Source organism: Papilio machaon, chromosome 26 (assembly GCF_912999745.1).
Source record: "Papilio machaon chromosome 26, ilPapMach1.1, whole genome shotgun sequence".
NCBI lineage: Eukaryota > Metazoa > Arthropoda > Insecta > Lepidoptera > Papilionidae > Papilio > Papilio machaon.
Window position 1 is genome coordinate 1,142,396 of NC_060011.1, and position 14,697 is coordinate 1,157,092.

General features: G+C 32.8%; 1 protein-coding gene across 1 annotated transcript; it reads right to left on the minus strand.

The window, feature by feature from the left end:
* Positions 1-627: 627 nt before the first annotated feature.
* LOC106713851 (lipase member H-B) lies at positions 628-12,383 on the minus strand. The gene is made up of 5 exons (XM_045684491.1): positions 12,278-12,383; positions 3,868-3,998; positions 3,317-3,466; positions 2,873-3,026; positions 628-1,843 (listed from the first exon to the last, which is right to left on the minus strand). Exons 2-5 carry the CDS (start codon positions 3,995-3,997, stop codon positions 1,171-1,173), a joined length of 1,107 nt encoding a protein of 368 aa, XP_045540447.1. The 5' UTR covers position 3,998; positions 12,278-12,383; the 3' UTR covers positions 628-1,170.
* Between the last annotated feature and the right edge of the window lie 2,314 nt (positions 12,384-14,697).

Genomic DNA, 14,697 nt, shown 5'->3' on the forward strand with positions numbered 1-14,697 from the left:
AAAAGTAAACATAGACTACTTTTTAATGGAAAAAAGAATTTTAAGGGGTTTAATGGTAGAAAAGTTGTATGGAAGTATAGTATTTTTTTGAGCTAGATGCTTGCAACTTAAAGGGTGTAAAATAACAACAAAAAATAGGGGATGAAAGTTTGTATTTAAATATGTGTTTAATATGTTTGCATCAAGACACAAAATATAAGAACTATTCTCACGATTATTTCTGGAGTCAATACGAAATGTGAAACTGAAACACGATTAAAAAATGCTAACCACACATACTATTTCACAGTACAAAGTTGCGGGCACAACTGAAAAACAAAAGCGAAAAACTTTGACAATGAAAAGTAAAATAAAAATCTACAGAGGCTTTCACTTGTTCGTTCATTTGATATCATTATAAAGAATCTATTATATATCGCAAAAATCAATAAAACAAACTGGCTACTGTTATTTTAAAACACAAACAATGCCAGTCTTAATAGTAAAAAAAAATACTTACCTCGATACGTTAACTACTACTCTTTGCTAATCTACTTTTTAGACACATCATCGTAGTATTATGAATCACTTTATGATTATTATTTAAATAAAAAACAGATCTATAATAAACATTTTAATGGCAACTGTTCTTACTATGAGTTTCCACTGCATAAAATCTTTATAAAATACAAATTGTCATCCGTCTAATTATCTTTGCAAAACAGAGATAATTATATGTTTTTTCCACAATTGTTTCAGCAGTGAAACTCGTTTTAAAATTAAAATATAAATCACAGATAAAATAACTACATTACTTAGTATACTATTACATTTTATTGCATACACTGTACATACGATGTCCTTAAAAACATATGCGAAACCAAAAATAAAAGGTCTCTCAATTTTAACAAAAAGGCTCTCTCAAAATTCTCTCCCTTCTTTCATTATGAGGTGTCAAAAATACAAGGGACCACTTGAATTCGCCGAAATATCCAAGAGATGCGGATGAAGAGGATAATTCCACTTCCTATGAATCCCCTCCTCCGTGAAATATATTTCCACTTCATCCAAACCTTAACCTTAACCCTTGGTCGTCCCATTGCAGCGGGCAAACAGAGTGCAACAGATATTGTTGGCGTCTACTACTGTTAAGACTTGAAATAGGTTATATTATTGTATTCTAAATGTCTCTTAAACTATAAACAAATCTTCCGCATTGACTCTTGCAGCATGATACTTATAAATTTCGTTCTCTTCATCCAATCCTTCCTTTGCTCTATAATACGGGAATTCGTTATAAGTAGGTAGATAATATAACCCAGGTCTATCAAATTTAGTCTCCAAACCGACATAATTTGTCTCCGATCCATTATAACATTTAGCAAACCTAGCATCTTGGATAGAATCACATTTAATTGCTATAAATTTCTTCGGATTTTGAACAGCTAGCCACCAATATATAGCAGATCTTATATGACTGCAAATAACTAAACAGGGAACCGCTACTATATCACCGGGTTGGTATTCTCCGCCGTTGACATAAAAATCTACATGTCCTAGATTTTCAGCTATACCAAATCCATCAATATTGGTATGTAATATATCAACTCTTTCAGCATCTGTTTTACGCAGTCTCAAATCAGGAGGTAATCCTCTAAAGCAAGGACCAGCTGGATCTAAACCGGTTAATCTCGATGGTTTTTTACCAGTTGCGCTATAGTAATATTTAGATGCATAACCAGCTATGTGAGCTCCAATACTCATACCAACAATTTCTAAATTATCCGCCTTCAAACCTAGATTTTCCAAATTGACTAGTAACTCACCAATCTTATCGCCGATCACTTTTGACAGTCTTACTGATCTGGAAATTTAATAAAAAAACATGAAGTTATAAAAGTAATGAAGAAATAAGTAATACTTTTTTTTTAATTCATTTCAAAATTAGAGATTAACCATAAATAAATCGTCTTATAGAAGAAAGAAAGGTTAAAGACTCGAACGTTCACAATACATTAAATGCATATCTTTCAAATAGATTGAATTGAGACTTGCATCGAGAATAAGGCGAAGGTATGCTATTGTATGCAATTAAGAAACTGTATAAAGATCTTACATTCATAGCTTCGGTAGAAGACACCACTAAAATTTTGTCTACACAAATTAAAGAAGCATTAGTGAAATTTTTATTGTGGCTGACCACTGTTTTAATCTTGTACATAAGTAATTTAACATGTTTTAACGTTAGAGGCGCAATTAATAGGCATCGAGTTTCATAATTCTAGGCTTCTATATTCATCATAATAATCATCAGCTCACTATACGTCCCCACTGAGGGCTCGGAGCCTACCCCAAGTTAGGGGTGACTAGGCCATAGTTAACCACGCTGGCCAAGTGCGGGTTGGTTGACTTCACACATATCATTGAATTTCTTCTCAGATATGTGCAGGTTGCATCACGATGTTTCCCTTCACCGTAAGAACGTCGGATAAATGTACATATGTAAATCGAAAATCGAAAAACACATTGTTACATGGCGGGATTCGAACCCAGGACCTGCAGATTGCAAGTCAAGTGCTTAACCCCTGAGCCACCGACGCTCTTGTATATTACGCATGGTAAATCGAAACCTAGCATATGTGGCCTACTAATGTGTGTAATCCCAGATCTCCACTTTCATGACATTTATTTTAATATATGCTGTCATCCCTTTAGAAAAGAATTAAAGATCTTAGCGAGCTCCAAGCCAAGACTGGATCGAGACGGCACACGATCCAGAAAAGTCAGAGCCCAATATTTTTGGTATAGTTCTTAGTCATCCCTTTCGTTCCCTTTGACAAAAAATAGAAAACCGTCACCGCAATCCAATCCATAGTTAGAAGGTTACACTCACTTGGGATATATATAAGTGAGGAACTGAAAGGTTTCTGACAATAACACGTTGTAACCACGTTTCGAGTAGACAGTGCCTATCGCTTGGCTGAACGGAAAGTAAGCACTGTCAAAGAAGCCACCAATGTAGAACACGGTCTTTTTGTTTTTAAAATCTGGAATAAGATCATTGTTTTTATATTCTATACCAAACAAGCAGAAGCATCACTTGATACATCTTTTAACGTTTTCCTTTATTTCTAACTTCTGGTGAAAAGTCTTTAATGAATACTAATTTATGTTTTAATTAATTTTCCACATCGGATCTACGTTTTTCGTTCAATTTTATAACAGAAAATGAAGCATAGGAAGTTCAAATTTAAATTTTATTTAGAATTTTTTGAGAGAATAGTGGGATAATAGGAAGTACATTTCGTGATTCCTGAGTACATTTTTGATTACTTACCTACTAATTTATCTTTGGCTAGTGACTTCGCTGCTCCTGCGATAGGATAGTCTGTTCTATGAACTTTACCATTAATCACTTTGTGTACCAATATCCTCAACATTTGGAGTTTCTTTTGACTGATCGTTGCATTCTTTAGAACACCTGGACCTGAGGAAATTTTGTAAGAACTTGTCACGTATCTTCTTTTTTTTAAAAAAAAATCTTTTACTAAAGTAACATGTATATACATACAATTTGCTATAGATTGCGATTACTGGTTAATAAAAGCTTTTATAAAAAAAAAAAAAAAACTTAATAACATTATTAAGTTTTTTTATATGTCTAGAAATATGGTCTAATTAATTACGAATAATAAATTGAAGATCTTTTTACTATTATCATATTTCTTATAAGGATGATAAATAATTGAAGTAAAATAAAGAAAATAAATGTGAATTACTAAATAGAAACAAAAGTAATTAATAAATTGAGAGATATATTACAAATAAAATTTAAAAAATCAGTATGCTGTAACACTACATTTGGTCCATAGTATAATAGTGACTCACAATTAGGTACCAATCCTGCTGGGGACCCGATATTCGGGCTCGGAGTGTACTCATCACCAGATACGAAACCAAACACCAAAAGCACAACAAGGGTCACATGTACGTAACCAATTACTACTTCTCTCGCCATCCTGTAAGAAAAATAATCTTTCATTTCTTTAAAGTTTTCTACCTATTTTTTTCTTTAAATTGATGTTTTCATAATTATTAATTTTTTTAATAAGAAGTAATTGTACATTGTCGAAGATTCCGAATCTAATGGTGCAATAGCACAAATTCATCATCAGCTCACTATACGTCCCCACCGAGGGGCTCGGAGCCTACCCCAAATTAGGGGTGACTAGATCATAGTCAACCACGCTGGCCAAGTGCGGGTTGACTTCACACATATCATTGAATTTCTTCTTAGATATGTGCAGGTATCACGATGTTTTCCTTCACCGTAAGAATGGCACAAACTATTTACTACGAACTACTAGTCGTCATAAGTACAAAAAAAAACACAGGATCATGGTAACTTCAAACGCAAAAAACATGGTAACTTCTTATGGGTACTAACATTTTTAGACGCTATTGAAGTCGTATTAAAGATATTTTTCCAAGCCCGAACGTTTCTTTTGAACTCTAATAGAAGATTGAAACTATAAACTCATATGAACTGGTAACGAAATCATTCAAAATAGTTATATTTCAACAATATTTCCTTAAAACGTGTGGTCCGGTTTAGGAAACTAAACAAGGTCAATATGTCTTCCTTATTACTATGTTGTACTATTTTTAAATAACAGGTTCTAATAGTTCACATTGCTGATACATTCAAAAGATTCATATTGATATTTCCTGCTCTCTAAAAGATAAATTAAAACATCCTTAATATTATATTAATACGGGAAACGTAAAATTATTACCACTTTTCTAAGAAAATCGTGTGAACGGAGTCACTAAGCAGTTAAAATTTTTCCTAAATGCTTAAGTTTTAACTGTATTTACAGTTCGATTATTATTTCATTATTGCATTTATAATTTCAAAAGTTAAAAATTCGAAAAATTTACAATCAACAAGAGACAATTTTTAACAATAATTTCAAAATAAAATTGGATAAATAAAGTTATTTAATTGTAACATATTTCATATATAATTTTGTCAACGTTTATTTAATTACACGTAATAAAAAATAACTCTATTCTTTTTATTTATTTTCAATTAAAATTCCTTTCACACAATCCATACATACATAAAACACTCATAGTTTACGTAATATAATTATATATGTACTCTGCTTATTTCCGATTCAATACGATGCTTGAATATGTAAACAACAGTCGTGATGTGAGAAGACTGTATAGAGAATAATAAGTATAAAAATTTCTGTTATATATAAGTTAAAACAAACAACATTAAGCGTGAGTTTCTGAGAACAATACCTCTGTATCAAACCATTTCCTAGTCCCATTTTCTTTCACGAAAAAGAGATGACAATTTTTTTTAAATGTACATTTTGGTCTTAGAAACCCATCGTTATTGTTGTACTAAATTAAATAATGTGAACACTGTTTAGGTTAGGTTTGTAATTTTTTTATTAATTAATTAATTTAATTACTATAATAAAAATTATGTAATTTATGAAATAATTGATTTAATTAATTAATTATATCATTTTCATTATAGTAATTATTTTGTCCAGTATTTTTTTCGTAAATTATTTTTGTGTCTTAATTTTTTAATAGTTTTGAATTTGCAATTTAGCGTTGCATTAATTAAACACTAGTGTATCAGTATAATAGAAGACAAATCTTACTATCTTACTAATATTATGTATGCGAAAGTTCGGATGGGTGGATCTTTAACGTAGCTCCAGAACGGTCGAACGGATTAATGTGGAATTTGGAATTGTGATAGATGACAGCCTGGAATGGCACATAGGCTACTAATTAAATTATTTTTAAATCCCTAAGTCTATTATTGTTTAAGAGAATATTTTATTTGGTACACAACTATTAACAGACACAAAATATAAATTACAAAAAAATGTACCAAAACAGAAACCACTCAGATTTAATTGCTATTCCTATGTTGAATCTTGATATTTCAAATAATATTATATATTGTTTAAGTTTCTTAATTATTTTTCGTCATATTTTAAGCGTAGAAATAAATAATACTGGATGCATCAAAGTTTTTTTCTTAATTGTAGTCATACATCAAATGTGCATCATATGAAAATGCACAAAGTGTAAAAGCTTTGGAAAACATCTGAAAATTTTACATACGTTCTAAAACTTACATCATAAATAACATGAGCTTAGTGTTTGCAGATGGGTTTGTTTTGGAAATAGTTTTATTTATATTAGAACTTTGTTGTTTATTGCACAAAAATAAATAATCGGAAAAAAAATACAATTAATAAGTGAAAAAAACTGAACCTCTGTTATTTTTCGTTTAAAATTACGTAGTTATATCTGTAAAGATTTTCAAAAACTTTTCATCATACTTCTTACTAATATTATAAATGCGAATATTTTGGATGGATGGATGTTTTTTAGAAGATATCTCCTGAACGGCTGCAGATCTCGATGAAATTTGGTATTGATGAAGAACACAGGGTGTAAGCTATCTAAAGGTGAATAAACACTAGAGTATTGTCTCAAGCATTTCTATGTAATGTAATGTTCTTACGAATGGTATATTATAAGTAAAAGCATAGTTTCCAAAGCACGTCTGGTTCGTGAAAGTGTGATACACTAGAACATATAGAGCGGCTTGTTTTGTTACAAGTAAATGCTCTAGTCTATACTCACCTTAAGATCGCTGAAATACGTACGGTTCTCGTGGGAGACATTTAATTCAAAAAATTTAACTCCGCAACAGTTCTACACATCTTAATTTGGAACAGATATAGAACATAGTCTCTAGTATCACTTGATATATATTTGAACCTTTTTTTTAATTCTACGCAGACGAAGTCTTCATCAAAAGCTTTTTTCTAATCACTTTTGTATATTATTTAAATCTAAAAAAAAAATTTACCTGCCAGTGATCAACTTGATGCACGACAATTGAAGAATAAAAACATTGTAGGTGCATTTAGGACTAAGAACCTCTAATTTATAGTAAATTACGTCATTAGGAATAGTGATGGTGGAAACCGGTCTTTAATTTATTCTACTAGCTGTTATTAGCTTGGGAAGCAATGTCAAAGTCTAAAACGGGTTGCAAATAGTACGCCCTATTACAAGATTACGAATCGTCATTTCAGCTATAGGTCGTCACTAACATACAAACTCACATCATTATCATCAACAGCTCACTCACTATAAGTCCCCACTGAGGGGCTCGGAGCCAACCCTAAGCTAGTGATAACTAGGCCAGTCAACCACGCTAGCCCAATGCGGGTTGACTTCACACATTGTTTTCTTTCAATGTAAGAACGTCAGATAAATGTACGTATGTAAATCGCATTGGTACATGGCGGGATTCTAAGCTAGGAACTGCAGATTATAAATTAAGTGCTCAACCCCTGAGCCACCGACGCTTTAATCTCACATATATTCACGGAAAGTAACGCCATTTCCTGTGAAGAGCAATCGCACTTGAGCATGACCACCGAGGGGTTTTTAGTGAGTAAATACATAACTCTGTCTTTCCTCTAAAAGGATTGGTATCACTGGAAGATGTTCCGATACCAAAAATAATTAAAGCAAAAAGTTTCACCCAGGTTTAGGAAAGCGTGGACAAACAAAAAATCGTTGATTTTTCGTTTTTCTTTTTAGAATTAAGTACTATTTATTCAATAACAGTTATTCTTTGATCTATTTTACAAATACTATCTTTATTTACTTGACCTCCATGTTTAAACAAGTTTCCAATATAGAGTAACGCAAATATTTATACAGCGGATTAAACTAAAAGCAAACCTCGTAAGCGCAAACCTTACTTTTAGATGTTCTCTTTGTGAATTAATTATCGTGTAAACAAATACTATCTTTATAGTATTTTACAGAAATATATCCAGTTTGTCGTGCGATTTATTAAACCATAGATTTTAACTTCCTAAAGCGGTCAAACAATTATCTCACATTAAACACTAACAGACAGCCGCGAATGCGAAATGTAAGCGAAGCGACTGTTCGTATTCAGTTCTTTCCCAGAACCGTTTAGCAGCTAGGCTAACGTGATCTTCTCGGGAAGATGGCAACATGACGTCATCCCGTTTTGCTAAATGTTTTGAAGGCACGAGGAAGTATATGTCGTGCAGAAACTCAGTGTATTGGGTCCCGGTGCTTTACATTGTAGATCCCGGGACCCTCGCAGAAGCACTTTAGAATGACTACCAAAGAGAATTTAGTGATTATTCTACTCACTAAAAACTCTTAAGCTTAAGTACGTTAATTCCTTAATGATAATTATAGCAATCAACTTATAACATTCGATTTACTGATATCTATTTTAATTAAATTGTTGCAAAGAAAAACATTTAGTTAATGTACTTAATTATACAGCTATTAAAAAAACATATCGTCACGGTGTAAAGGTTTATATGGATATTTCTATATCTATTCTAAACTAGCTTTTACCCGCGACTCCGTCCGCGCGGAATAAAAAATATCCTATGTCCTTTTCCTGGTTCTAAGCTACCTGCCCACCAATTTTCAGTCAAATCGATTCAGCCGTTCTTGAGTTATAAGTTGTGTAACTAACACGACTTTCTTTTATATATATAGATAGATATTTATAAATAAACAACAAATTGACTTAACACGTTAACTGCGGATTGAGGCAGAACAGGCCCAAAGCGTGACTTCTCGCTGGTGCGGCAGTCAAAATCGGGTTGTTTCGCTCTGTGCGGGAGGCTACTAGATCAGTATTTCTATGAGTACGACAGAGTCAAATATATAGAAATGTTTCTCTTGCGATATCTAGCCCAATGTCGTAATTAGATAAAAATGAGGTCCTACAGGCCCCAAACGCACTGAAAATAAATTAATTACGCCTAGTGCGGATTGAGGTCAAATCTATCTCAAAATTTGTAGGCCTCATGGCCGCACTGCACGAAGCGCGGGCGGCGCGGGCGCCGCGCATCCTAGCTTAGTGTTGTGGAAAGTTTCGATAACGTTTCGAGTTTCGAGGACGTTTTGGCAGGATTTATTAAAGATTGAGCGTAGAACTTTATTTTAAAATCCTTAACGTTTTAAACCAATAATACCAAATAAGTCAGATGAAGTACTCATCTGACTTATTTGAAAATGTTTATTGGAGTTATGAGAAACTATGTTGACCTCGGTAAAAATTTTACTTATACCATACAAAACCTAAATTACTGCAACTTTGAATTTTAAGGGGGTGGCCTGTATCTATGATGAACCAAAAGTGCATAAATCGGACACAGAATGTATTTACGAGCCAGAAACACAACACTAATAGCCAAGCTACTATTAACTAATTCTACTTAAATAGCACGATTAATACGTCTTATACTTAATATAATATTCGCACGCACGCACATTCACCACTAACAATACTCAATTATCATCATTATTTTGTTTTGCACATGGGTGTTGCCTTAAAATGTGTGCTCAGTTGTGGATTATTCTTCACTGTTATTTTAAGCAAGTCACAGTTCCATTCGAAGTTTAGTCCATAGTGGCAATTTTTACCATTGTGTGCTGATCATCGTTTTTGTACAGAGAACGTTGAATGTTTTTGCTGATTATTCGCTGAGACGAGAGCAAAAGCTTGCTCTCGTCACACCATGACTAAAATCCAATATTTCAATAACAAAATCCCCTTTGCAATTTTGCCCTTTTTTAAGTGTGGATTGTTTTGCTAATGCTGCAGCATGGGACTTGATGTACCTATTACTCATATATTTTAATGTTATATTTATATTTCTGGTTTACAATTCCAGATTCCTTAATAGTAGGAAGTCTTATCTTCTTTTGGAAAGTTCGAGTTGTTTCTTCGGTGGCCACGGCTGCTATACTGAAATTAGTAACACTAGGTACATACATACATACACACAGACCCACACTCTCACATATGTACTACGCGGTAACGTAAACGCAAACAAGACATATATTAGTATGTTATGCTACTAGGTAGCAAAGTTGATTATTGCGTGCGAGGTGGCATTGTTCAAAGGCGACCTCTACAAGAAAACCGAGCGACCAACAATCATCATGCTCCCTCATACGATGTTTTTCAACACACTTGTGAGTAAAAAAAAAGAAGTAAACGCAAAAACACTTACGAAATCCAAAATAAACAACAAAACTCAAATTAAAAAAAAGGAAATTTCCTTTCCTTTCAGGTATAGTAAAATAACTACGCGCTAGGGCATAATTTGTACCATATATGCCTAAAATCGATGAACGGATAAGTACACGCACAGACAAAGCCACGCACACACACACACAAACACACACGCAGACACACGCGCACGCACAAACACACACACACACACACACACACACACGCACGCACACACACACACAAGAGATCTAAAATATATATTTTATTTCAAGATTTCCTATCGGCAGATGTGCTGATAATTTGTTCCAAAGAGGTGGTCAAAGAAAGCGCTGCGTAGGTTGCTACGAAAAATTAAGATTGACATTGAATGGCACGCAAGCTGCTAAGAAAACTAAAAACATTGTGACTTTTTGTGTCCAGTGTGACAAATCTTTTTGTTTACCATGTTTTAATGAAAAACATTTTCAGTGATTAATACTCAATAAACATTTATCGTAACTACAACTCTCTTTTAATCCCATCACTAGTCGAGGCATTAATTGACCTTCCTTTCAGTGCGATTTGAGGCAGAACCGATGACAAATTTTTAATTTTACTTTATTCATTAACGAAACGTCCTAACTCCAGGCGAAGCTAGATTCATATTATGCACATATTTAAGTTCATAAGAGTGAAGTTTCAAGCAAATATCGTCTAATTTGGAATTTTTAAAAATGTTTTTCGAAAACATAATTTTGTGAGGCAGGAGAGGCCTCAATAGCACTGGAAAAAAGTTCAACTTTGCCACGAACAGACCTCAAACGCACTGGCTGAAAGTTCCGCCAAAATGGCCTCGCAGCTAACGTGTTAAATATGTTTTTATTTTTTTACTAGGTGTCGCCCGCAACTCCGTCCGCGCGGAATAAAAAAAAAACCTAATTAGGAAGCCTTTATGTTCTTCCAAACTGTGTTTATTTATTTATTTATTTATTTAACTGGAAAACTATGTTTTTATAGTTTTCGCAAATAGACAATTACAGTTTACAATGTCAGCAAGCCTAGTATTAAACAAGTCGATGTGAGGACTTTGCTTTGATATTGAGTTAAACTGTCTGGCCGCTCTGCAAAAGAAAGCGTTTGCTCTAAAGTTCGTCGTTACTCGATTTATATTAAGATATAGATTACTCCTAATTGGTCTCGATAGAACGTTAATATTTATTTTGGAAAGAAGTAGAGGAGAATCAACCGTGCCATTTGTTATTTTTGATAAATATGCAATGTCAGCTATATTTCTTCTCACAGACAATGGTAATAGGTGGTGTTCTTTACATCGTAATGTATAATCTGAATTAGGTTTTTGAGTTTTATATTGTAAATATCTAACAAATCGTCTTTGAATGGATTCAAGACGTGATATGTACACGGTATATCTCGGATTCCACACCTGAGAGGCATACTCGAGGACACTACGTACATAAGTGCAATATAATACCTTAATGACCTTAATATCAGAGAATTCAGCAGAAGATCGAATTAAGAATCCCAAGGCTTTAGATGCTTTATTTACTATTGAATCGATATGTTTACAATACAAGAACTTTGAGTCTTGGATTATCCCCAGATCCCGTATGTAATCAACTAAAAACATGTGGTGTTCTACATCTATACCAAATGTCATCGCAATCAATGCAGTCGTTTTGGAGATACCTTCAAATAAACATCCATCCATCTAAACATTCGCATTTGTAATATTATTTTTATATTTTATAAACCAGTTCCTAATATTTACGATACTTAAGGGTCGTGTAATGATGTTATTTTTCATGTTTATTTTCTTATTAATATACACTTGAATATTATTATTTTAATTATTTACTTAGAAATAATATAAATCAAACTAATCAAAAATAATATTTTTATTATTATTATTATTGAGAAAAGATTATTTTTCAATAAACATTTTTTATCATGGGTTAGGTCTCTATAGGTTGTGGAGGTTACGCTTAGGTATTAAAACTTGTTAAATGTGTAAATTGTGTGGTTATGATGGTAGTGCTAAAAATAATGTAGTTATAAAATACATACGTATACAATCAAATTATAAAATTTTAATATTATTAGTAAGTATTATAAGTAAAATAAAATAAAATATTAAAAAAATCACAAAAAAAAATTACTTACGAAATTGTTAAAGTCTCTCAGTTCAATGAACTTCACGCAAATTATTAAACACATAAATGGTACATTTTAATTTACTAACGAGAATTTTAACACTTTATTTCTAAATCAAATCAATAAACAAATAAAAAGAAAAACTAATAAAAAAACACAATTTATAAATTTAAAGTTTTTAAAATTTTAATATGTTAAATCACTGCCCGTGCTTTAATTAAAAAATAAATTATTCACAGCCAGTATCTTCTAAATCGATTAAAATTTTGTAGATTTAAATACCTGGTCATTGATTAATTAAATATGTTATTCACTGCCAGTATCAAAAAAAAATCGATTCGAATAAAATAATATCGATATAGAAATCAATTACGGTCACGTCTATGAGTGTGGTCGTGTTTGCTTCGACTGTCGGCCGATATTGCCAAGTTTAAGGACAAAGATGCACGCACGCCGCGCACAAACCAGAGGTCGACAACATTTTTACGTCCGTTAGAAAAAAAACCGTCGGAATTTAAAAACTGTCATGCAGTTAAAAAGGTTTTTTTAGAATGATTTTAAATATAAAAGGACTATGTAGCGTCTTAACAAAAAGGCTGCAAATTTGGCTTTAAGGATCTGAACAGAAAAGATAAATCTGTAAGGTACGAGTAGTAAATAACAAATTAACATGAAGGAAATGTCAGCGTGATATCAAGATCAGCAGACCATACACGGCAATAACTTTATCTTTAGTTTCCACAACTGCTGTACATATTATCTCTGGTATTTCTACAAAAGTATGACTGGATTGTGTGAAAGAGGAAGAAAAAGAGTGTCAGATATGACAACTGACAGAGATATATCGATCAGTATACTGTGCCAATTCTCGATATGAAAAAGGATATAAAAGCGATCATGCTCCTGATATATACTACAAACCTTTATTGGTTTAAAACTTTATTTTAAACTAGCTTTTTCCCGCGATTTCGTCTATGTAGTATTAAAAAATTACCAACTATATAAATTCCGCAAAATGTATTAGAACTTGATTTTGTGTTATTTACAGTTTTCCTCTTAATCCTATTTTTTTTCGATTTGAACACTCAAAAGAGTTCAATCTTAATTCTTACTAATATTATAATTGCGAATGTTACATGGATGGATGTTTGTTTGAAGGTATCTCCGGAACGGCTGAACGGATCTTGGTGAAATTTGGTACAGATGTTGAACATAGTCTGGAAGAACACGTAGGCTACTTTTTAAGTTTTTTTTTTTAATTCCGCGCCAACGGAGTCGCTGGTGACAGTTAGCAATATCATAAATGCGAATGATTGGATTGATGGATGTTTGTTTGAAGGTATCTCCGGAACTACTCAACAGATCTTGAAGAAATTTTACATAAATGTAGATCATAGACTGGAAGAACACATAGGCTATTAATAAAGTTTTTTTTTAATTCCACGCGAACGGAGTCGCGGGTGACAGCTAGTATTTTAAATAATGCTAAGTGCTAGAGTAAGATGACAATATGTTATTGTACAAGTATATAAGCAGTGAAAACCCATGCTTATAAAATGTATGCGTTGTTGATTAATATCTTTATCACGTGTACATTCAGTTGCACGTTGAAAAAACGTGCTCGAGACAAAAGCATTCCAGTACTATACGCAAAACGGCCCCGAAAGTTTAAATATTATTGTTTATGGAAAATAATTATTTTTTATATCAAAAACTTACAAATTGTAATGACAAAAAAATCTATCAATAACTAGCTTTTACCCGCGACTTCGTCCGCGCGGAATAAAAAATAGAAAACGGGGTAAAAACTATCCTATGTCCGTTTCCTGGTTCTAAGGTACCTCCCCATCAATTTTCAGCAAAATCAGTACGACCGATCTTGAGTTATAAATAGTGTAACTAACACAACTTTCTTTTATATATATAGATAGATATTGTAAAGAGGAAAGATTTGATTGTTCGTTTGTATTGAATAAATTCCGATACTATTGTCCGGATTTGAAAATTTCTTTCACTGTTGAATAGCTACACTATCCGCAGGTGATATACACTATATTTATTAGCAGACTTCAAAAAGAAGGAGGTTAACAATTCGACTGTATTTTTTTATTAGATATTTTTTGTTCCGCGCTGAGGAAGTCTGGGGCAAGTGCTAGTTATATTTAACTAATGTTTTAAAGGAAACGTTTAACTATTCTTACGGTGAAGGAAAACATCGTGATGCAACCTGCACATATCTGAGAACAAATTCAATGATATGTGTGAAGTCAACCAACCCGCACTTGGCCAGCGTGGTTGACTATGGCCTAGTCACCCCTAAATTGGGGTAGGCTCCGAGCCCCTCGGTGGGGACGTATAGTGAGCTGATGATGATGATGATGATGATGTTTAACTATTAAGTTCTTAATATAAGATCATTAATAGTGATG

What these genes read in the sequence shown, in the direction of transcription:
- LOC106713851 (XM_045684491.1), bottom strand. Translation starts at nt 3,997, where the DNA reads ATGGCGAGAGAAGTAGTAATTGGTTACGTACATGTGACCCTTGTTGTG. An exon ending in AGCAGGATTGGTACCTAATT is followed by an intron (nt 3,467 to 3,867) that starts GTGAGTCACTAT and finishes AAATTTCCTCAG; the next exon opens with GTCCAGGTGTTCTAAAGAAT. An exon ending in AGCCAAAGATAAATTAGTAG is followed by an intron (nt 3,027 to 3,316) that starts GTAAGTAATCAA and finishes ATCTTATTCCAG; the next exon opens with ATTTTAAAAACAAAAAGACC.